This window comes from Aotus nancymaae, unplaced genomic scaffold (genome assembly GCF_030222135.1).
Source record: "Aotus nancymaae isolate 86718 unplaced genomic scaffold, 86718_ANA_hifiasm-v0.15.2.pri h1tg000016l, whole genome shotgun sequence".
Classification (NCBI taxonomy): domain Eukaryota; kingdom Metazoa; phylum Chordata; class Mammalia; order Primates; family Aotidae; genus Aotus; species Aotus nancymaae.
The window spans coordinates 62,266,955-62,285,195 of NW_026988428.1; the positions used below are offsets into that span (position 1 = coordinate 62,266,955).

Sequence of the window (18,241 nt, forward strand, 5' to 3'; positions counted from 1 at the left end):
ACTGCAACCTCCGCCTCCTGGGTTCAGGCAATTCTCCTGCCTCAGCCTCCCGAGTAGCTGGGACTACAGGCGCGTGCCACCATGCCCAGCTAATTTTTTTTGTATTTTTAGTAGGGACGGGATTTCACCATGTTGACCAGGATGGTCTAAGATCTCTTGACCTCGTGATCCACCTGCCTCGGCCTCCCAAAGTGCTGGGATTATAGGCGTGAGCCACCGTGCCCAGCCCTTTTTTTATGTCTATTCTAAGTTAGATGAAATGAACTACTTCATCTAGGCCTTATTTAGAAAACACAAAATGATTAATTGCCCTTTTAAAGAAATTAGGAATTCTAGAAGAGCTGCATACCAAAAGAAAGATTACAAAACTTAGCAAGCTAGAGCAGAAACACCCCAAAAGAGCTTTCTGTGATGATGAAAATGTTCTCTACATTTTCTACAAGGTCCATTTGGTAGCTACATATGGCTACTGAGCACTTGAAATGTGGTCAGTGTTATTAAGAAAATGTAATTTACATTTGATTTAAATTAAATACATTTAAATTTAAATAGTGACATGTGGCTAATGATTACTGTACTGTTCAACACAGAGCTAGAGGAATCATTTTATAAAAATTGGCCAGGCACAGTGGCTCACACCTGTAATCCCAGCACCTTGGGAGGCCAAGGTGGGTGGGATCACTTGAGGACAGAGTTCGGGGCCAGCGTGGCCAACATGGTGAAACTCTGTCTCTACTAAAAATACAAAAATTAGCCAGGTGTGGTGGCAGGCACCTGTAATCCCAGTTCCTCAGTGGCTAAGGCAGGAGAATCACTTGAACCCAGGAGGCAGAGGTTGCAGTGAACTGAGATGGGGCCACTGCACTCCAGCCTGGTTGGCAGAGTAAGACTCCATGTCAAACAAACAAACAAACAAAAAAGTTCTATCATCTCACTCCTTAGCTCAAAGCCCTCCAACAGCTTCCAACTTCATTCAGGATAAAGGCCCTACACAACCTGGCACTGGCACTAAACACCTCCTCCCCCAATCTCATACTAAACACCTCCTCCCCCAATCTCATACTTATCTCTCTCTCTCTCTCTCTCTCTCTGTGTTCCAGTCACACTGGTCTTGGGGTTCCATGGAAACACTTCCGCCTTGGGGCTTAGCACCGGCAGTGCTGTCAATATAGAGTCCCTCCTCCCAGATACCTACATGGCTCACTTCCTTACCTACATGAAGTCTGTGCTCCAGTGTACCTTGACATTCAGTAGAGTCTAAAACCACCCCATTTAAAAGACCACTCCCCACTTTATTTCCTCTTATACTGCTCTATTTCTTTCCAGATATTCTGATCTGCCATATGAATTACATATTTGTTATATTTTTGTATATCGTTTCCCACACTGACCCGAGTATAAGTTTGCCAACCACAGGGATTTCTGTTTTGTTTACTAATGTGTATCCTGAGCAACTCAAATAATGTTTGGAATATTGTGCATATTACAATTTGTTGAGTGAATGAAAAACAAAGATAGCATTTATTTGATATTTATTTATTATTATTATATATACTTTTTGAGACAGGGTCTCACTCTGTTGCTCAGGTTGGACTGTAGTGGCTTGATCATACCTGATTGCAGCCTTCACCTCCTGGGCTCAAGCAATGCTCCTGCCTCAGCCTCCTAGGTAGCTAAGACCACAGTTGTGTGCTCCCACACGCAGCTAATTTAACATTTATTTAAAAAATATATACCCTTATCACTAACCCTTAATTCATTCAGATTCCTGGGTCTTTGAGTTTCCTAAGAAAGGCTTCAGTGACCTTAAAGTAACATACATCTGCTTTATTTACCTATGAAGTCCCAGATGAAGACATTCTTGTGAAAGATGCGGGCAGATTTGAATCCATGGTGAAAAACTTGTTCAAGGGCTGCAAACAGGCCATTTTCTCCACACAGCAATACGGTGAGGCTTCCTCTCTGTGGGGTATAACACACAGTGCCAAATAAAAATCTCCTGCATCTGTGTCTAAGAAAAACACTAGAGAAGCAAGTGCTGAAGGTAGCTATATGAAGCATGAAGCATGTTTTTACAGCTACCAGAAAACTTACAAATGAAAATTCAAGCACCCCATATTGCCTCATGTATCACATATAAATGCATCTTTAAAAGTCACACTATACTATGTTTCATAGCCCATAAATACCTCTTTTTCAGGTTTGTGAAAATGTTTCACAATATTGTTCACAGCTTCTCCAATTCCTTCTTGGATCTGCCCAGCATTGGGTTCTGTAAAATAACAAACAGTGGCTGCATTCTCATGGGAGAGAAATAAACCAAACTTCTATGGGACATCAACTGTGTCCACCTAGGCAGGAAATATGTCACCAAAGCAGGCTGGCTTTGTCAGGGGCTCCACAGAACTTGCCTCTGGCCAGTTTGGCCAAGTGCAAAGCATCCTGGCATAATGGAAAATAATCCAAGAGATCCCTAGATTCAAATCCCAGCATTACCATCTGCAATCTGTAACCCAAGCCTAGTGTCTAACTTCCTCTGAGTTTGAGTTTCCTCAACTGAATATAGGGAAAATACATGCCTCACTGGGAAAACTGATAATTTATAGGAGTAAATAACCTAGCATGGTACTTGTCACAAAATGGAAGCAAGCACCCAAGTATGAGAAGCAAGATTGGGAAGTCCTAACGTCACTCCTCAAATGTTCCCTTATGCTACCTACCTCCGAGCCCATTAGTGGGCATAGACTAAGGCTTGAGGAGCTCTGGATAGCTAACCTGGAGTTTGAAGATTTGCTGTTGTGTTGGGGGAAGATGCCAGGTACCCTGTGGCATCTGGGCCTGAAGCCCAGAACTCCCTCCCTCCCTGGCTAGTCAACCTGTTTCAGCACTGCTTCCTTCTGTCAGCCAGTACTTGCTCTTCTAGGCCACTTTCCTGAGGGATAGGTTGGTGGGCTGCTTGAATGGGACCTAAATCACTTTTGTCCACCAAATCCAAAGATTTTAAAAAAGTGTGGTAAACATTTCAGAAGTAGGTAACAAGAGAAAAGGCATATAGTTCGGATTTTCTTGTAGTTCTAATTTACTTATCACAATATAAAAGAAAAACTATACATCCTCACACTTAAGTATCTCTGAATTCATACTGCTCAAGGATTTCTTGCATAAACACTTCTTTCAGTAAAATTCAAGTAAGTTTTTTCTACACTAATGCATAAAAACTGTTAAAATGAAAACCTCCTACAATTGAAGTACTGATACCCTAGCCTCTAGTTCCTAGTAATTTCTTTACCCAGTATTTTTTTGTTTGTTTTGTTTTGTTTTGTTTTTCACTTTGATCTTTCTCTGAGTTTCTTTCTTTTGGACATCAAGTCTATTTTGAAAGCTGTCATCCATTCCAAAAGAGCTCTGATCGGTATTATTTGAAAACTGATTAAAAACTTTCAGTTATCTGAATACGATCTTACATATAACATACTGTGAGAAAATACCCTATTATCCATCCTGAGTCTTGGATCATTTAGACTTTTTTGCTTATAGAGTGAGAAAAGAAAGTTGGAGGATAAAGGCCTGTTAAATAATACCCCTGTGAAATTGGACTGATTCAGATGGTATAATAATTTGGATGAATGGAGCTTAAACCTACTTTTAAATTTTAAATCAGCATAATTAAAATTTACCATATAATAAAAGTCACCAATTTTGATGAGCTCTGACAAATGGATAGTCATGTAATGACCACCACAATCATGATACAGAACATTTCCATCTTCCCCAAAAGTCACCCTGCAGTCTTTTCAGTCAGTTACCTTCCTTAGCTCCTAACTCCTGACAACCACTGATCTGCTTCCTATTATTATAATGCTTTTCTAGAATTTAATATAAACAGAATATATAATATGCAATCTTTTGTTTCTGGTTTCTTTCATTTAGCATGCTTTTGCAAGTCATCCATGTTGTTAGATGTATCAACAGTTGATTTTAATATATCTCATTGGATAGATATCTGATATCTGTATCAGACACAGACTGCTTTAATAAACTAAGGACATATTAGGTACCTTTATTATTCTACTTGTGGTTATTAACTATAGCTAAAATAAAGCCCCATTCACTGATAAACTTCTGTAACTTTTCCCTAAATACTGCCTCTATTCATGTTTTGTGGCTGCTTTAATAGACTCACAAAACTTGGTGGTTTAAGTGACAGAAATATATTTTCTTGCAGTCTGGGGGCCAGAAGTCAAAATTTAGTTATCACTGGGCAAAAGGAAAAAAAATCTAAGTGTCAGCAGGGCTAAATTCCCTTCAAATTCTAGGGGAAAATTCTTTCCTTGCCTCTTTCAGCTTCTGGTGGCTGTTGGTATTCCTTGTTTTTTGTTTTTTATTTTTTTAAGAGACAGAGTCTCACTCTGTTGCCCAGGCTGGAGTACAGCGGCACAATATCAGCTCACTGTAACCTCCACCTCCCAGGTTCAAGTGATTCTCCTGTCTAAGCCTCCTGAGTAGCTGGGATTACAGACGCCCACCACCATGCCCAGCTAATTTTTGTATATTTAGTAGAGACAGGGTTTTGACATGTTGGTTGGCTAGTCTTGGACTCCTGACCTCAGGTGGTCCACCTGCCTCAGCCTCCCAGAGTGCTGGGATTACAGGCATGAGCCACTGTGCCTGGCCAGCATTCCTTTTTTTTAAGACAGAGTTGTGCTTGCTTTGGCAGCACATACACTAAAAAATTGGAACCATACAGAGAAGATTATTAGCATGGCCCCTGCGCAAGGATGACACGCAAATTCGTGAAGCGTTCCATATTTTTCTCCATACTTGAATATGGAGTGTATGCACAGGGCAAGGAAATAACATTGTACTTCATAAACACTGTATTGTAAGTGGAAAATGCAATGTCTTAAATAAAACTACTTAAAATTGGCACCAAAAAAAAAAAAAAACCAAAACAACAAAAAAACAAAGACAGACTCACTCTGTCACCCAGGCTGGAATGCAGTGGCACGAGCTTGCTTCACTGCAACCTTTACCCCCTGGGTTCAAGTGATTCTCATGCCTCAGCCTTCCGAGTAGCTGTGATTACAGGCATGCACCACACACCTGGTTAATTTCTGTGTTTTTAGCAGAGACGAGGTTTTGCTATGTTGGCCAGGTTGGGCTCGAACTCCTGACCTCAAGTGATCTGCCCACCTTGGCCTCCCAAAGTGTTGGGAAAGAATACATGTGACTGCATGTAGGGCCCATGTAGGTAATTCAGAACAATCTCCTTATTTCAAGATCCCTATATCACATCTGCAAATATTCTTTTTCCAACTAAGGCAACATTTACAGATTCTAGAGATTAGAATTTTATATTCTTGGGAGACATTATTCAGTCTACTGAAGCCCACATTAGTATAAATTAGAATTTTCCTATATTACTAAAAATGGTATGTGAACATAGTATAATATTAATAAAATTCACTACTGGCTGGGCGCAGTGGCTCACGCCTGAAATCCCAGCACTTTGGGAGGCCGAAGCGGGCAAATCACCTGAGGACAGGAGTTTGAGACCAGACTGACCAATGTGGAGAAACCCCATCTCTACTAAAAATACAAAATTAGTTGGGTGTGGTGACACATGCCTGTAATCCCAGCTACTCTGGAGGCTGAGGAAGGAAAATGCCTGAATCAAAAATGTTTCAGTGAGCCAAGATCATGCCATTGCACGCCAGCCTGGGCAACAAGAGCAAAACTCCATCTCAAAAAAAAAAAAAGAGACACTGGAAAGCTAGATAACTAGATATGGCTATCTGGGAATACTGTAATATATAACTATTATTATTTCTCCTTTAAGTTTCAGGCAAGGCCAGGTGTGGTGGCACATGCCTGTAATGCCAGCACTTTGGGAGGCTGAAGCGGGCAGATCACTTGAGCTGAGAAGTTCAAGACCAGCCTGGGCAACATGGCGAATGCCAGTCTATAAAAATAATATAAAAATTGGCCAAGTGTGATTTTGTGTGACTGTATTCCCAGCTACTTGGAAGGCTGAGGTGGGAGGATCATTTGAACCTGGGAGGCAGAGGCTGCAGTGAGCTGAGACTGTGCCACTGCATTCTAGCCTGGGTAACAGAGTAAAACCCTGACTCAAAACAAAAGTGTCAGGCAAAATATTTACTCATATTTCCACAGCTAAATAAAAACATAGCATGTACGTTTTTTAAAAATTAGATTTTAGAGCACGGTGGCTCACGACTATAATCCCAGTACTTTGGAGGCTGAGGCGAGCAGATCACCTGAGATCAAGAGTTTGAATCCAGCCTGGCCAACATGGCAAAACCCCGTCTCTACTAAAAATACAAAAAAATTATCCGGGCGTGGTAGTGGGATCCTGTAGTCCCAGCTACTTGGGAAGCTGAGGCACAAGAATGGCTTGAAGTCAGGTGGCAGAGGTTGCAGTGAGCTGAGATTAGGCCACGCACTTCATCCTGGGTGACAGAGCAAGACTCCATCTCAAAAAAAAATGAATAAAAAAAAAATTAGATTTCCACATCTAAACTCTTCTGGCTTTGGAATATTTATGAATCTTCCTCAACTTTTTTCTTTTTAAAATCTCCTCACTTCATTTATTAATACAACTGTTTTCTGTCAAATGGTCACATGAGGCCTACATGATATGAAGCACGTCAGAAGATTTTAAACTACTTACTGTTGTTTTTTCCTGTCAGTGAAGTGATGCTCAATCTCCTAGCTGTGGTGGGTGACTTCTGCTGGGGTGGAGTCCGACACTGCTTTACTAGATCTTCATCTGATGCTGATGTCATCAATTCTCCAATTAGAATTCTTTCCAGGCTCCCATCATCAATGCCTTTCCCCAGCCACCGTCCACATGGGAATCTGGTAGGATAGAAAAAAGTTTTTTGCGTTTTTTGAGACAGGGTTCTCATTCAGCCCTCTGAGTAGCTGGGACTACAGGTGTGCACCATCAAACCAAGCTAATCTTTGTGTTTTTTGTAGACAGAGGGTCTCACTATATTGCCCAGGCTGGTCTTGAACTCCTGGCCTCAAGTGATCCTTCCATCTCAGTCTCCCAAAGTGTGGGGATTACAGGAGCCACTGCACCCCGTCAGAATATTTTCAAACTAGAAATTAATGTGGGAGTTAAGGCAAAGAAGAAAAGAGGACAATGTTTCCATAGAGTAGTGTTGGCTGTGACTGAGATCTTTTCCTCCTACTAAAATTATTTTAGGCTTCTTTTTTCTGAGAGTTACACTAATCTTTTCAACACTTGTGGACTAAGCAATAGCAGCAAACATCTGTTGTTTTAAGAAGTTTTTTGAGGCCGGGTGTGGTGGCTCATGCCTGTAATCCCAGCACTTTGGAAGGCTGAGGCAGGTGGATCACTTGACATTAGGAGTTTGAGACCAGCCTGGCCAACATGGCAAAATCCCATCTCTACTAAAAATACAACAATTAGCGGGGTGTGATGGTAGAGGCCTGTAATCCCAGCTACTCGGGAAGCTGAGGCATGAGAATTTCTTGAACTTGGGAGGCCTAGGTTACAGTGAGCTGAGATCATGCCACTGCACTCCAGCCTAGGCAACAAGAGAGAAACACTGTCTCATAAAAAAAAAAAAGTTTTTTGGGGGGCAATTTTTTATGACTTAAACAAAAATAATCCCTCCCCCTAACAAAACCCCTAAAGTTCAGAAGGCAAGTGGAAGAGTTGAAACAATTCTTAAACCTTTTCTCATCTGAAGAATCTTAAAGAATTCTGAGTTCCCAAGGCCATTTACTTACCTGTACGTATGTCCTGTGATTTCATTTCTGACCATGACACAATCCACTAGCCATTTGGCTAACAGTCCTGAGTTATCATGACCAATCTGAACAGTGGTCAGCTTCCCCAAGTTCTGGCACTGTAAGGACAGGACCTTAGGTTATTTAGTACCCAATTCTTCCTGTTACATCTCAGCTTTACAGGTACTTTGGTTCCGTCTAATTTAACAACTGCAGAGACCAACCCTACATAATGTATTCAGCTATCCACTAGAGAAATATATTCACATGTATTCCTTGTTCTCAGGGAGCTCCCACATAATGAGATGGGAGACATATGGACATTACCAAATGAGGGGGACTGTACACAGTGCTAGATTAGGGATGTAAAAAGTGCTAGAAGAATGCTGGGGAGGGAACAGTTACTTCTACTTGGGGAACCCAGAAACATGACTGAGACAGTGACTTGTGCCTTGAAGGATGAGAATTTTAAAAAACAGGAGGCCGGGCACAGTGGCTCATGCCTGTAATCCCAGCACTCTGGGAGGCTGAGGCGGGTGGATCACGAGGTCAAGAGATCGAGACCGAGACCATCCCAGTCAACATGGTGAAACTCCGTCTCTATTAAAAATACAAAAATTGCCCGGCGCGGTGGCCCACGCCTATAATCCCAGCACTTTGGGAGGCCGAGGCAGGTGGATCATGAGGTCAAGAGATTGAGACCATCCTGGTCAACATGGTGAAACCCCGTCTCTACTAAAAATACAAAAAATTAGCTGGGCATGGTGGCGCATGCCTGTAATCCCAGCTACTCAGGAGGCTGAGGCAGGAGAATTTGCCTGAACCCAGGAGGTGGAGGTTGTGGTGAGCCAAGATGGCGCCATTGCACTCCAGCCTGGGTAACAAGAGTGAAACTCTGTCTCAAAAAAAAAAAAAAAAAAAAAAAAAAAAAACAAAAATTAGCTGGGCATGGTGGCGCACGCCTGTAGTCCCAGCTACTCGGCAGGCGAATTGCTTGAACCCAGGAGGCGGAGGTTGCGGTGAGCCGAGATCACACCATTGCACTCCAGCCTGGGTAATAAGAACGAAACTCCGCCTCAAAAAAAAAAGAAAACAGGAAAAAGATGCTGTTTTGATTAGTTACAGAGAGGTCAAGAAAACAATTATAGATTTTAAAAAGCACTGACACTGATATTTTTCTTTTTAAAAAAAATTTTTGTGGGTACATAGTAGGTATATATATTTATAGGGTACATGAGATGTTGGTATTTTTCTGTTCCAATAAGATACTCAGGCAGAACTGACCTCAGACCACATATACCAGAAGTCTTTGAAGCTATTTTTTGAAAGGCATAGTTATCAGTAAGTTATCTTCACTGGCCCTTTGTAGACAAGTACAAAATAAAGCAATGATAATGGGAATAGTGAAAATAAACACTAATTAAATTGTGACTTCTAAAACCTGATAACGAAAAGATCACTGACCCCAACTATGTGTTGGATGAGAACATCAGGATTATAAGTTCTTCTTATTGGTTAATTTAAAATTTTTGTGGGTACCTAGCAAATGTGTATATTTATGGATTGAGGTTTGATATAGGCATGCAATGCCTAATAATTACATCAGGGTAAATGGGGTATCTGTCACCTCAAACATTTATCTTTTGTGTGACAATCCAATTCTATTCTTTTAGTTATTTTAAAATGTACAATTAAGTTATTTTTGACTATAGTCACCCTGTTGTGTTAGCAAATACTAGGTCTTATTCACTCTATTTTTTGTATGAATTAGAGCTATGAATTCTTAAAGCACTTTATTCTTTGTATGTCAGTGAGAAGGCATCCCCATGCTCTAGCTCAGGGATGATGGCATCTTGAATTACTTGTGCAGCAGAGATGGAAAGAAGTAGGTAGACATGAGAGAGACAGCTTAGAAATAGCAATGACGAGGCTGGGCGTGGTGGCTCACGCCTGTAATCCCAGCACTTTGGGAGGCCGAGGCGGGTGGATCACGAGGTCAAGAGATCGAGAACCTCGTCTCTACTAAAAATACAAAAAATCAGCTGGGCATGGTGGCGCGTGCCTGTAATCCCAGCTACTCAGGAGGCTGAGGCAGGAGAATTGCTTGAACCCAGGAGGCGGAGGTTGCGGTGAGCCGAGATCGCGCCATTGCACTCCAGCCTGGGTAACAAGAGCGAAACTCTGTCTCAAAAAAAAAAAAAAAAGAAATAGCAATGACGAGATTTTTAATGTAGTTCCATTATTGGTAGATGAAGAAAAGCCAAGGGTTTTAATATTTTATATACATATGGCTGTGAGTCAACTGCATGGATAAGGCCAAACTGGGCTCCTGGGGGGCATCATGACTCCAAGTGGAAACTGCTATTCTGAGACCCCAAGAAACATGCGAATGGGACATTCACTTAGTACCATTTCCTTCCTCAAACGCAACAGTTATTTGTCCTCTTCCTCCACCAAGATCAACCTGTGTGTAGGCTCCAACACATGGAACTACCTCACCAAGTAAAACCTGAAAATTGACTACAATATCAAAACGTTGTTTTTTGTTTTGTTTTTGAGACAAGGTCTCACTCTGTCACCCAAGCTGGAGTGCAGTGGCACAAACTTGGCTCACTGCACCTTCTGTCTCCTGGGCTCAAGTGACCTCAGCCTTGCAAGTAAGTAGGTGGACTACAGGTGCATGCCACCATGCCTGGCTAATTTTTGTATTTTTTGTAGAGACTGGGTCTCACCAGGTTGCCCAGGCTAGTCTCGAACTCCTGGGCTCAAGCAATCCACTCGCCTTGGCCTCCCTAAGTGTTGAGATTATAGGCATGAGTAACTGCACTCGGCCAAAAGGCATTTTTATAAACTCACTCTATAAATGTCACCATCTGTTCTAAAATCTATAAGCTCATGCTTGAACCCGGGAGGGAGAGGTTACAATGAGTGAAGATCATACCACTCCACTCCAGCCTGAGCGACAGAGCAAGACTCTGTCTCAAAATAAATATATAAACAATAAATAAAATAAAATAAATAAAATCCATAAGCATGAATATCAACTCTCCTGTCCTTTTGCCAAAAGATGACCAGGTTTGGGCAGAAAGCATTTTACAGTAGGGAGGAGAACCACTGTGGAGAAAACATTTATTTGAATATTTCTTGCTTGCTAGGATCTGTGCTAGGCCCTGAAAATAATGGGAGAGGACCTGGTAAAGCCCCAAAGTACACTATTACGAGTGAAAAATAGAGCTTCACAATGAAAATACAAAATAAATTAGTATATGCTGCTTAGGCATATAATCACAAAAATGATCCTGCATGCTTTGAGTGCTCCATTTTATTTGATTCAAGGAAAAATGAAAAAGCCAGACAGAATCCATCAGTAAAACTACACATGATACTTTCTGCTAGAAAAGGTGTTAGCTGAACCTACCTCAAAAGTCATTTCAAGGAGGTTTTTGGGAATCTGCATTACTCCAGTGTCTCCTAGTTCTCCTGATACACAGATCCAGGGGTTTGATGTGATGATTGCATTGCTTAGCTTTTTGATTGGGATGATCACCGACCTATATGGAATCACTGAAAGAAAAACACAGAAATTAATAAAAAGCTGGAATAAAATTATCCTTATGACAAAACATACATTAAGAACTGTGTTGGATTTCACTGATAATTTGCTTTTTATGATCTATTAAGATGTACTTACATGAAAAGTTGAGATCATAAAGTTTCAGTCTGGAAAGATGAGATCTAGTTTGTAAACCAGAAGTTTCAATACTTGTAGCAGTGGTTTTCACAGCATGTATATAATCACGTATGTATGGTGCATATATCACCACTAAATGTATGAACAATCTCAAGCATTAGTACCAGAATACCTAAAGATATAAACATTGACTGTGCATATTGTTTTAATTGCTTACATTTTCTTCAAAATTAATTTTGTACCAAAATCGAGTAGAAATGAACATGATTACTTATACAATTTTATATAAAAAGAGGGGTGGATGACTTCTTGGTGCTGAGTTTCTTGGGCAATGCTTTAAAGCACTGGACTTCAGAACTTTCCCATCCCAAGTTTACAGAACAATATGCAAAACCCACAAATAATAACAAATGGAACTTCCACTCTGGACATACCATGAAGTCTATAAACCACAACTTGGAAAGCTATTAAGATGACTCATGTGCAAGAGGAGCCTGGGGAAAGAGTCAAGATGGGGAAACAGATCTGTGTGAAACCTTTTCCTTCTGAAGGCTCTTCCACAGGCACACCACTAGATGTCACTGTCCTATCATTGTGCTTTACTCAAATGCGGAAGCACAAAAGGTTAGTTATCAGGCTTGTCCTCCCTTCTCTTTTTTTTTTGATGTGGAGTCTCTCTCCTGTCGCCCAGGACGGAGTGCAGTGGCACAATCTCAGCTCACTGCAACCTCTGCTTCCTCGGTTCAAGCGATTCTCCTGCCTCAGCCTCCTGAGTAGCTGGGATTACAGGCACCTGCCACCACGCCCAGCTAATTTTCATACTTTTAGTAGAGACGGGGTTTCACCAGGTTGGCCAGGCTGCTCTTGAACTCCTGACCTCAGGTAATCTGCCTGCCTCGGCCTCCCAAAGTGTTGGGATTACAGCCATGAGCCACTGTGCCCGGCCCTCCCTTCTTTTTTAAAAAAATGGGGACAGGGCCGGGCACAGCGGCTCAGGTCTGTAATCCCAGCACTTTGGGAGGTGGAGGCAGGTGGATCACTTAATGTCAGGATTTTGAGACCAGCCTGGTCAACATGGTGAAACCCTATCTTTACTAAAAATTCAAACAAAAACCAGCCAGGTGTAGGGTATGCACATGTAATCCCAGCTACTTGGGAGGCTGAGGCAGGAGAATCGCTTGAACCCAGGACATAGAGGCTGCACTGAGCTGCAATCGCACTATTGCACTCTAGCCTGGGCAAAAGATGAGACTCCTGTCTTAAAAAAAGAATGGGGCCAAGGCCAGGTGTGGGGGGCTCAAGTCTATAATCCTACCTAGCACTCTGGGAGACTGAGGTGGGTGGTCACTTGCACTCAGGAGTTCAAGACCAACCTGGACAACAAAGTGTGAACTTGTCTCTATAAAAAAATTAAAAAAAATAATTAGCCAGGTGTGGTGGTGTACACCTATAGTCCCAGCTACTCAGGAGGCTGAGGAGGGGGGATCCCTTGAGGCAGGGTGGTCAAGGATGCAGTGAACTCTGATCCCACCACTGCACTCCAGCTTGGACAACAGAGTAAGACCCTGTCTCAAAATAAAAAGGAAAGAGATGGTTTAAGCACATAGCATTTTTGTCCATCACAGCTATACGTTTCTAGTTTTTTGTTTTCTAGAGACAGCATCTAGCTCTGTTGTCCAGTCTGAAGTGTGGCAGCCCAATCAGAGTTTACTGAAGCCCTGACCTCCTGAGCTCAAGTGATCCTCCCACCCCAGCCTCCCCAGTAGCTAGGACTACAGGTGCACGCTACTACACCTGGCTAACTTTATTTATTTATTTAGAGATGTCGAGTTTCATTCTTGTTGCCCAGGCTGGAGTGCAGTGGAATGATCTCGGCTCACTACAACCCCTGCCTCTTGGATTCAAGCGATTCTCCAGCCTCAGCCTCCTGAGTAGCTAGGATTACAGACACCCACCACCTTGCCCAGCTAATTTTTGTATTTTTAGTAGAGAAGTGGTTTTCCCATGTTGGCCAGGTTGGTCTTGAACTCCTGACCTCAGGCGATCCACCTCCCTCAACCTCCCAAAGTGCTGGGATTACAGGCGTGAGTCACCAAGCCCAGCCCCTAGCTAATTTTTCTTTAAACCTTTTTTTTTTTTTTGTTAGATGAAGTCTCGAGTGCAGTGGCACAATCTCGGCTCACTGCGACCTCTTCCTCCTGGGTCCAAGCGATGCTCCTGCCTAAACCTCCCGAGTAGCTGGGACCACAGGTGTGTGCCAATATGCCAGGCTAATTTTTTGTATTTTTAGTAGAGGCGGGGTTTCACGGTGTTAGCCAGGATGGTCTTGATCTCCTGACCTCGTGATCTGCCCACCTCAGCCTCCCAAAGTGCTGGGATTACAGGCGTGAGCCACTGTGCCCGGCCAAACTTTTTTTTTTTTCTGAGACACAGTCTCGCTCTGTCACCCAGGCTGGAGTACACTGCTGTGATTTTGGCTCACTGTAACTTCTGCCTCTGGGGTTCAAGCAATTCTCCTACCTCAGCCTCCCAAGTAGCTGGGACTACAGGTGCATGCTGCCACACTAGGCTAATTTCTTATTTTAGTAGTGACGGGGTTTCACCGTGTTGCCCAGGCTGGTCTAGAACTCCTGAGCTCAGGCAATCCACCCACCTCAGCCTCCCAAAGTGCTAGGATTATAGGCGTGAGCCACTGTGCCCAGCCCTAGCTAACTTTTTAATTGTTCTTTTGTGGAGACAGGGTCTTACTATGTTGCCCAGGCTGGTCTTGAACTGGACTCAAGCGATCCTCTCACCTTGGACTCTCAAAGTGCTGAGATTCCAGGCATGAGTCACTGCATCTGGCCTGTTTTATAATATAAAAAAATTGTTTGAGACAGGGTCTCACTCTGTCACCCAGGCTAGAGTGCAGTGGCACTATCTCAGCTCACTGCAACCTCCATCTCCTGGGTTCAAGTGATCCTCTCACCTCAGCCTCCTGAGTAGCTGAGACCACAGGTGTGCACCACTATGCCCAGCTATTTTTTTTTTTTGTAGTTATAGTAGAGACAGGGTTTTGCCATGTTGCCCTGGCTGGTCTTGAACTCCTAAGCTCAAGAGAGGCCCGCCTTGGCCTCCCAAAGTGTTAAGATTACAGGCATGAGCCACCTGCCATGTATGTATGTATGTATTTCTTTGATGGAGTCTCACTCTATCGCCCAGACTGGAATGCAGTGGTGCAACCTCTGCTGCCCAGGTTCAAGTGATTCGCCTGCCTCAGCCTCCTGAGTAGCTGGGATTATGGGCATGCGCCACCACGCCTGGCTAATTTTATATTTTTAGTAGACACAGGGTTTCACCATGTTGGTCAGGCTGGTTTCAAACTCCTGACCTCAGGTGATCCACCCACCTCGGCCTCCGAAAGTGCTGGGATTACAGGCATGAACCATTGTGCCCAGCCTTATATATTTTTTGAGACGGAGTTTTGCTCTGATGCCCAGGCTGGGGTGCAGCGGGGCGATTTCGGCTCACTGCAACCTCTGCCTCCCAGGTTCAAGTGAGTCTCCTGCCTCAGCCTCTGGAGTAGCTTGGATTACAGGCATGCACCAACTATGCCCAGCTAATTTTTGTACTTTTAGTAGAGACAGCGTTTCTCCATGGTGGCCAGGCTGGTCTCAACCATCTGACTTCAGGTGATCTGCTGCCTCTGCCTCCCAAAGTGCTGAGATTACAGGCATGAGCTACCATGCCCAGTCTGGTTTTCTTTTTAAAGTAGGGTAGAATCAATATTTTTTGTTGGTATCCTTGGTATTTCTTCTCATTTGATCATAAGAGGGGGTGTTTGAAGCCCTCCTTGAAAGACTACACATCGGTGAAAAACATTTATTGAAGGTGCCTAGATACAGCCTCACAGTATGAGCTCATGGTTCAGTGCACTCTTAGATGAGGAAAGTGCATCAGATAAATGGTTCATTTCCTTAATTTTACATAAATGGCTTTCTTTATGTTAGGTGAATAGTCTCCCTTCGTGTCCCTTTATTTTGGCTTTAGGATAGGAAAATGTCAGAGAAAAGGCCATACTTTTATGGTTTAGTAATCATCAGAATCAAATGGGTTTTGAAACTGAAAGCAGAAGAGGTTAGCGTAAGACTGTATTAAGTGCCAGAGGCTCCTCTCATTTCTTGCATTGATAGAATAACAAAACCTTCAGAAAAAGGCATGTTTAGGGTCAGCAGTTCTGTGGCTGCAAAAGGCCCACAGATGCACAACAGTGATTTCATAGTTTAAGTATGGAAAAGCAATATGATTAAATTTAAAATTTTCTTTCATGAAGAATTCCTCAAATTGAAAGAGTCACTCAGATGAAGAGAAATCTACAGATATAAGGAGGATCTTAAGAATCCTAACAACCTCTACTACTATTTCTTCTTATTTATTTAGAGACAGACTCTCACCCTGTCACCCAGGCTGGAGTGCGACGGCGCGATCTTGACTCACTGCCACCTCTGCCTCCCAGGTTCAAGTGATTCTCCTACATCAGCCTCCAGAACAGCTCGGACTATAGGCACGCACCACCACTTTCGGCTACTTTTTGTGTTTTTTGGTAGAGATGATTTTTCACCATATTGGCCAGGTCAGTCCCAAATTCCTGACTTCCTATGATCCACCCACCTTGGCCCTTCCCAAAGTGCTGGAATTACAGGCATGAGCCACTGCACCTGGCCTCTTTGATTTTAAAACTGTATATAACTACTTAGTTTCTTGTACCTGCAGTAACCTAATCAACAAATAGTAACTTGGCAGGATTACAGGCTAGTCTAATCCCCATTCCAATTCTCTTTTCCTTTGCCATTACCAGAGACTGGAAAGCTAAAACCTACACAATTCTGGCCAGTGAAATGTTAGTGATATTTACTGAGATTTTTTGGAAAATTATGTCTTTCTAGCTCAGATTCTGCCCCTCCCTGGCACTCCTTCCTGCTGGAAGGTATGCTGAGAACAGCCATGCTGAGAACAGCCATGCTGAAACCATGAGGTAACTAGCACACACGGGGCAAGTCTAAGGGAGAAGGGACAATGAGCCTGGGTCAGTGACAGCACTGCCTACTGCCTACCTTAAGACCTTTATTATGTAAGTGAAATTACTAAGCTGTTTCAACCATAGGTTTTCAAGTTTCTGATACCTGCCACTAAATGCAATCCCTAATTGATACAAGTAAAAATTCTCCAAAGTAGGAAAGAGGACCCAGTGCAAATAAGAATTAGCAATGAAGGAAAGAATAAATGCTATAATTTGGCTTTCTATAAAAAAATACATCTCTTGGCCAGGTGCCGTGGCTCACGCCTATAATCCTAGCACTTTGGGAGGCCTAGGTGGGTGGATCACCTGAGCTCAGGAGTTTGAGACCAGCCTGGCCAACATGGTGAAACCCTAAAATACAAAAATTAGCCGGGCATGGTGACACATACCTGTAATCCCAGCTACTTGGGAGGCTGAGGCAGAAGAATTGTTTGAACCCAGGAGTGGGTTGCAGTAAGCCGAGGTCACGCCACTGCACCCCAGCCTGGGCAACAGCGCCAGACACTGTCTCAAAAACAAACAAAACAACAACAAAAAATCTCCAGGTCAGGAGTAGTGGCTCATGCCTGTAATCCCAGCACTTTGGGAGGCTGAGGCAGGTGGATCACTTGAGGTCAGGAGTTTGAGACAAGCCTGGCCAATATGGTGAAACCCCGTCTCTACTAAAAATACAAAAATTAGCCAGGTGTGGTGGGGTGTGCCTGTAATTCCAGCTACTTAGGAGGCTGAGGCAGGAGAATCACTTGAACCCGGGAGGTGGAGGCTGTGGTGAGCCAAGATCATGCCACTGCACTCCAGCGCCTGGGTGACAGTGAGACTCGGTCTCAAAAAAAAAAAAAAAACAAAAAAACCCAAAAAACTCCAATCAGCATTTCCTTCCAAAGTTGAATGATGTCTAATTATATGTTTATTATTATCATATACAGATACTTTGAATTTATGTGTTTTAGTTAAGATATTGGAATATACATTTATAAAACATTCCTTTTCACATATATTGTAGGTAACATTTCCTATCAAAGACTGAGTTTCTTGGGAAGCAATCTCTGAGTCAGAAATTAGCATGCACAGTGCTGCTCCTGGGATCAACGTGTGAGAAGAAGAGCAGGATTGGTTAAGCAAGATGTTAAGCTTTGAGGCAGTCTCAATGAAGTCCTCATCTGACCCCCATGGTGAACTCTGGGACAGCCCCTTTGTTCAGTCATGGGATGCTAGCTGGCCCTGGCAGAAGGGATCATCTCTAGTGAGGTACTTTTCTTTAGTAAGGCATTCTCCACAGCCTGACAGCCAAGAGTTTCCTGTAGCACTCCTAGCATTTGGGGAATATCCTTTATTCCTAAACAGAGATCTGGGGGTATGTCACAGTGTCACATGTACTAAGGCATATCTTGCGTTTAAAAATATAAATGCTTTTATTCCATTAGTCACCTCAGTAACCCCTCACTTAACAGTCAATTCTCTAGACTTACTGATAGTAGTGAACACACTGGTGAAGCAGAAATAGTCCACAGCATTGAGAGAAAGAAGGTGGTAGAGAAACTGCTCTCTTTCTTCTTCACAACGTAGAAAAGCATATCGCTTATAAAGCTTCCTAGGAAAGGGTACGACAAGCACAAGACAGTAGTGTCAAAGAAAAAAAAAAGACAGCAGTATCATGTATTTCTCATGCTTTTCATCATGTCGTTCTGTTTTTCAGATGGAGCTTCTCT

The 18,241-nt window shown here is 42.8% G+C and overlaps 1 protein-coding gene and 1 non-coding gene across 5 annotated transcripts in view; one reads left to right on the forward strand and one right to left on the reverse strand.

Annotated features, from left to right (window-relative positions):
• DENND5B (DENN domain containing 5B) overlaps positions 1-18,241 on the reverse strand; it is a 209,301-nt gene that overhangs the window by 7,790 nt on the left and 183,270 nt on the right. For all 4 annotated transcript variants that reach the window (XM_064377434.1, XM_064377433.1, XM_012458431.3 and 1 more), the window contains 6 exons: positions 18,002-18,123; positions 11,201-11,346; positions 7,783-7,901; positions 6,692-6,879; positions 2,190-2,272; positions 1,836-1,962 (listed from right to left, as the gene is read on the reverse strand). In XM_064377434.1, the coding sequence (XP_064233504.1) occupies positions 1,836-1,962; positions 2,190-2,272; positions 6,692-6,879; positions 7,783-7,901; positions 11,201-11,346; positions 18,002-18,123 (785 nt within the window). The remainder of the gene's footprint in view (positions 1-1,835; positions 1,963-2,189; positions 2,273-6,691; positions 6,880-7,782; positions 7,902-11,200; positions 11,347-18,001; positions 18,124-18,241) is intronic.
• LOC135275466 (U6 spliceosomal RNA) lies at positions 4,702-4,813 on the forward strand. Its single transcript, XR_010343099.1, has one exon. It is a non-coding gene; the product is annotated as a U6 spliceosomal RNA (small nuclear RNA).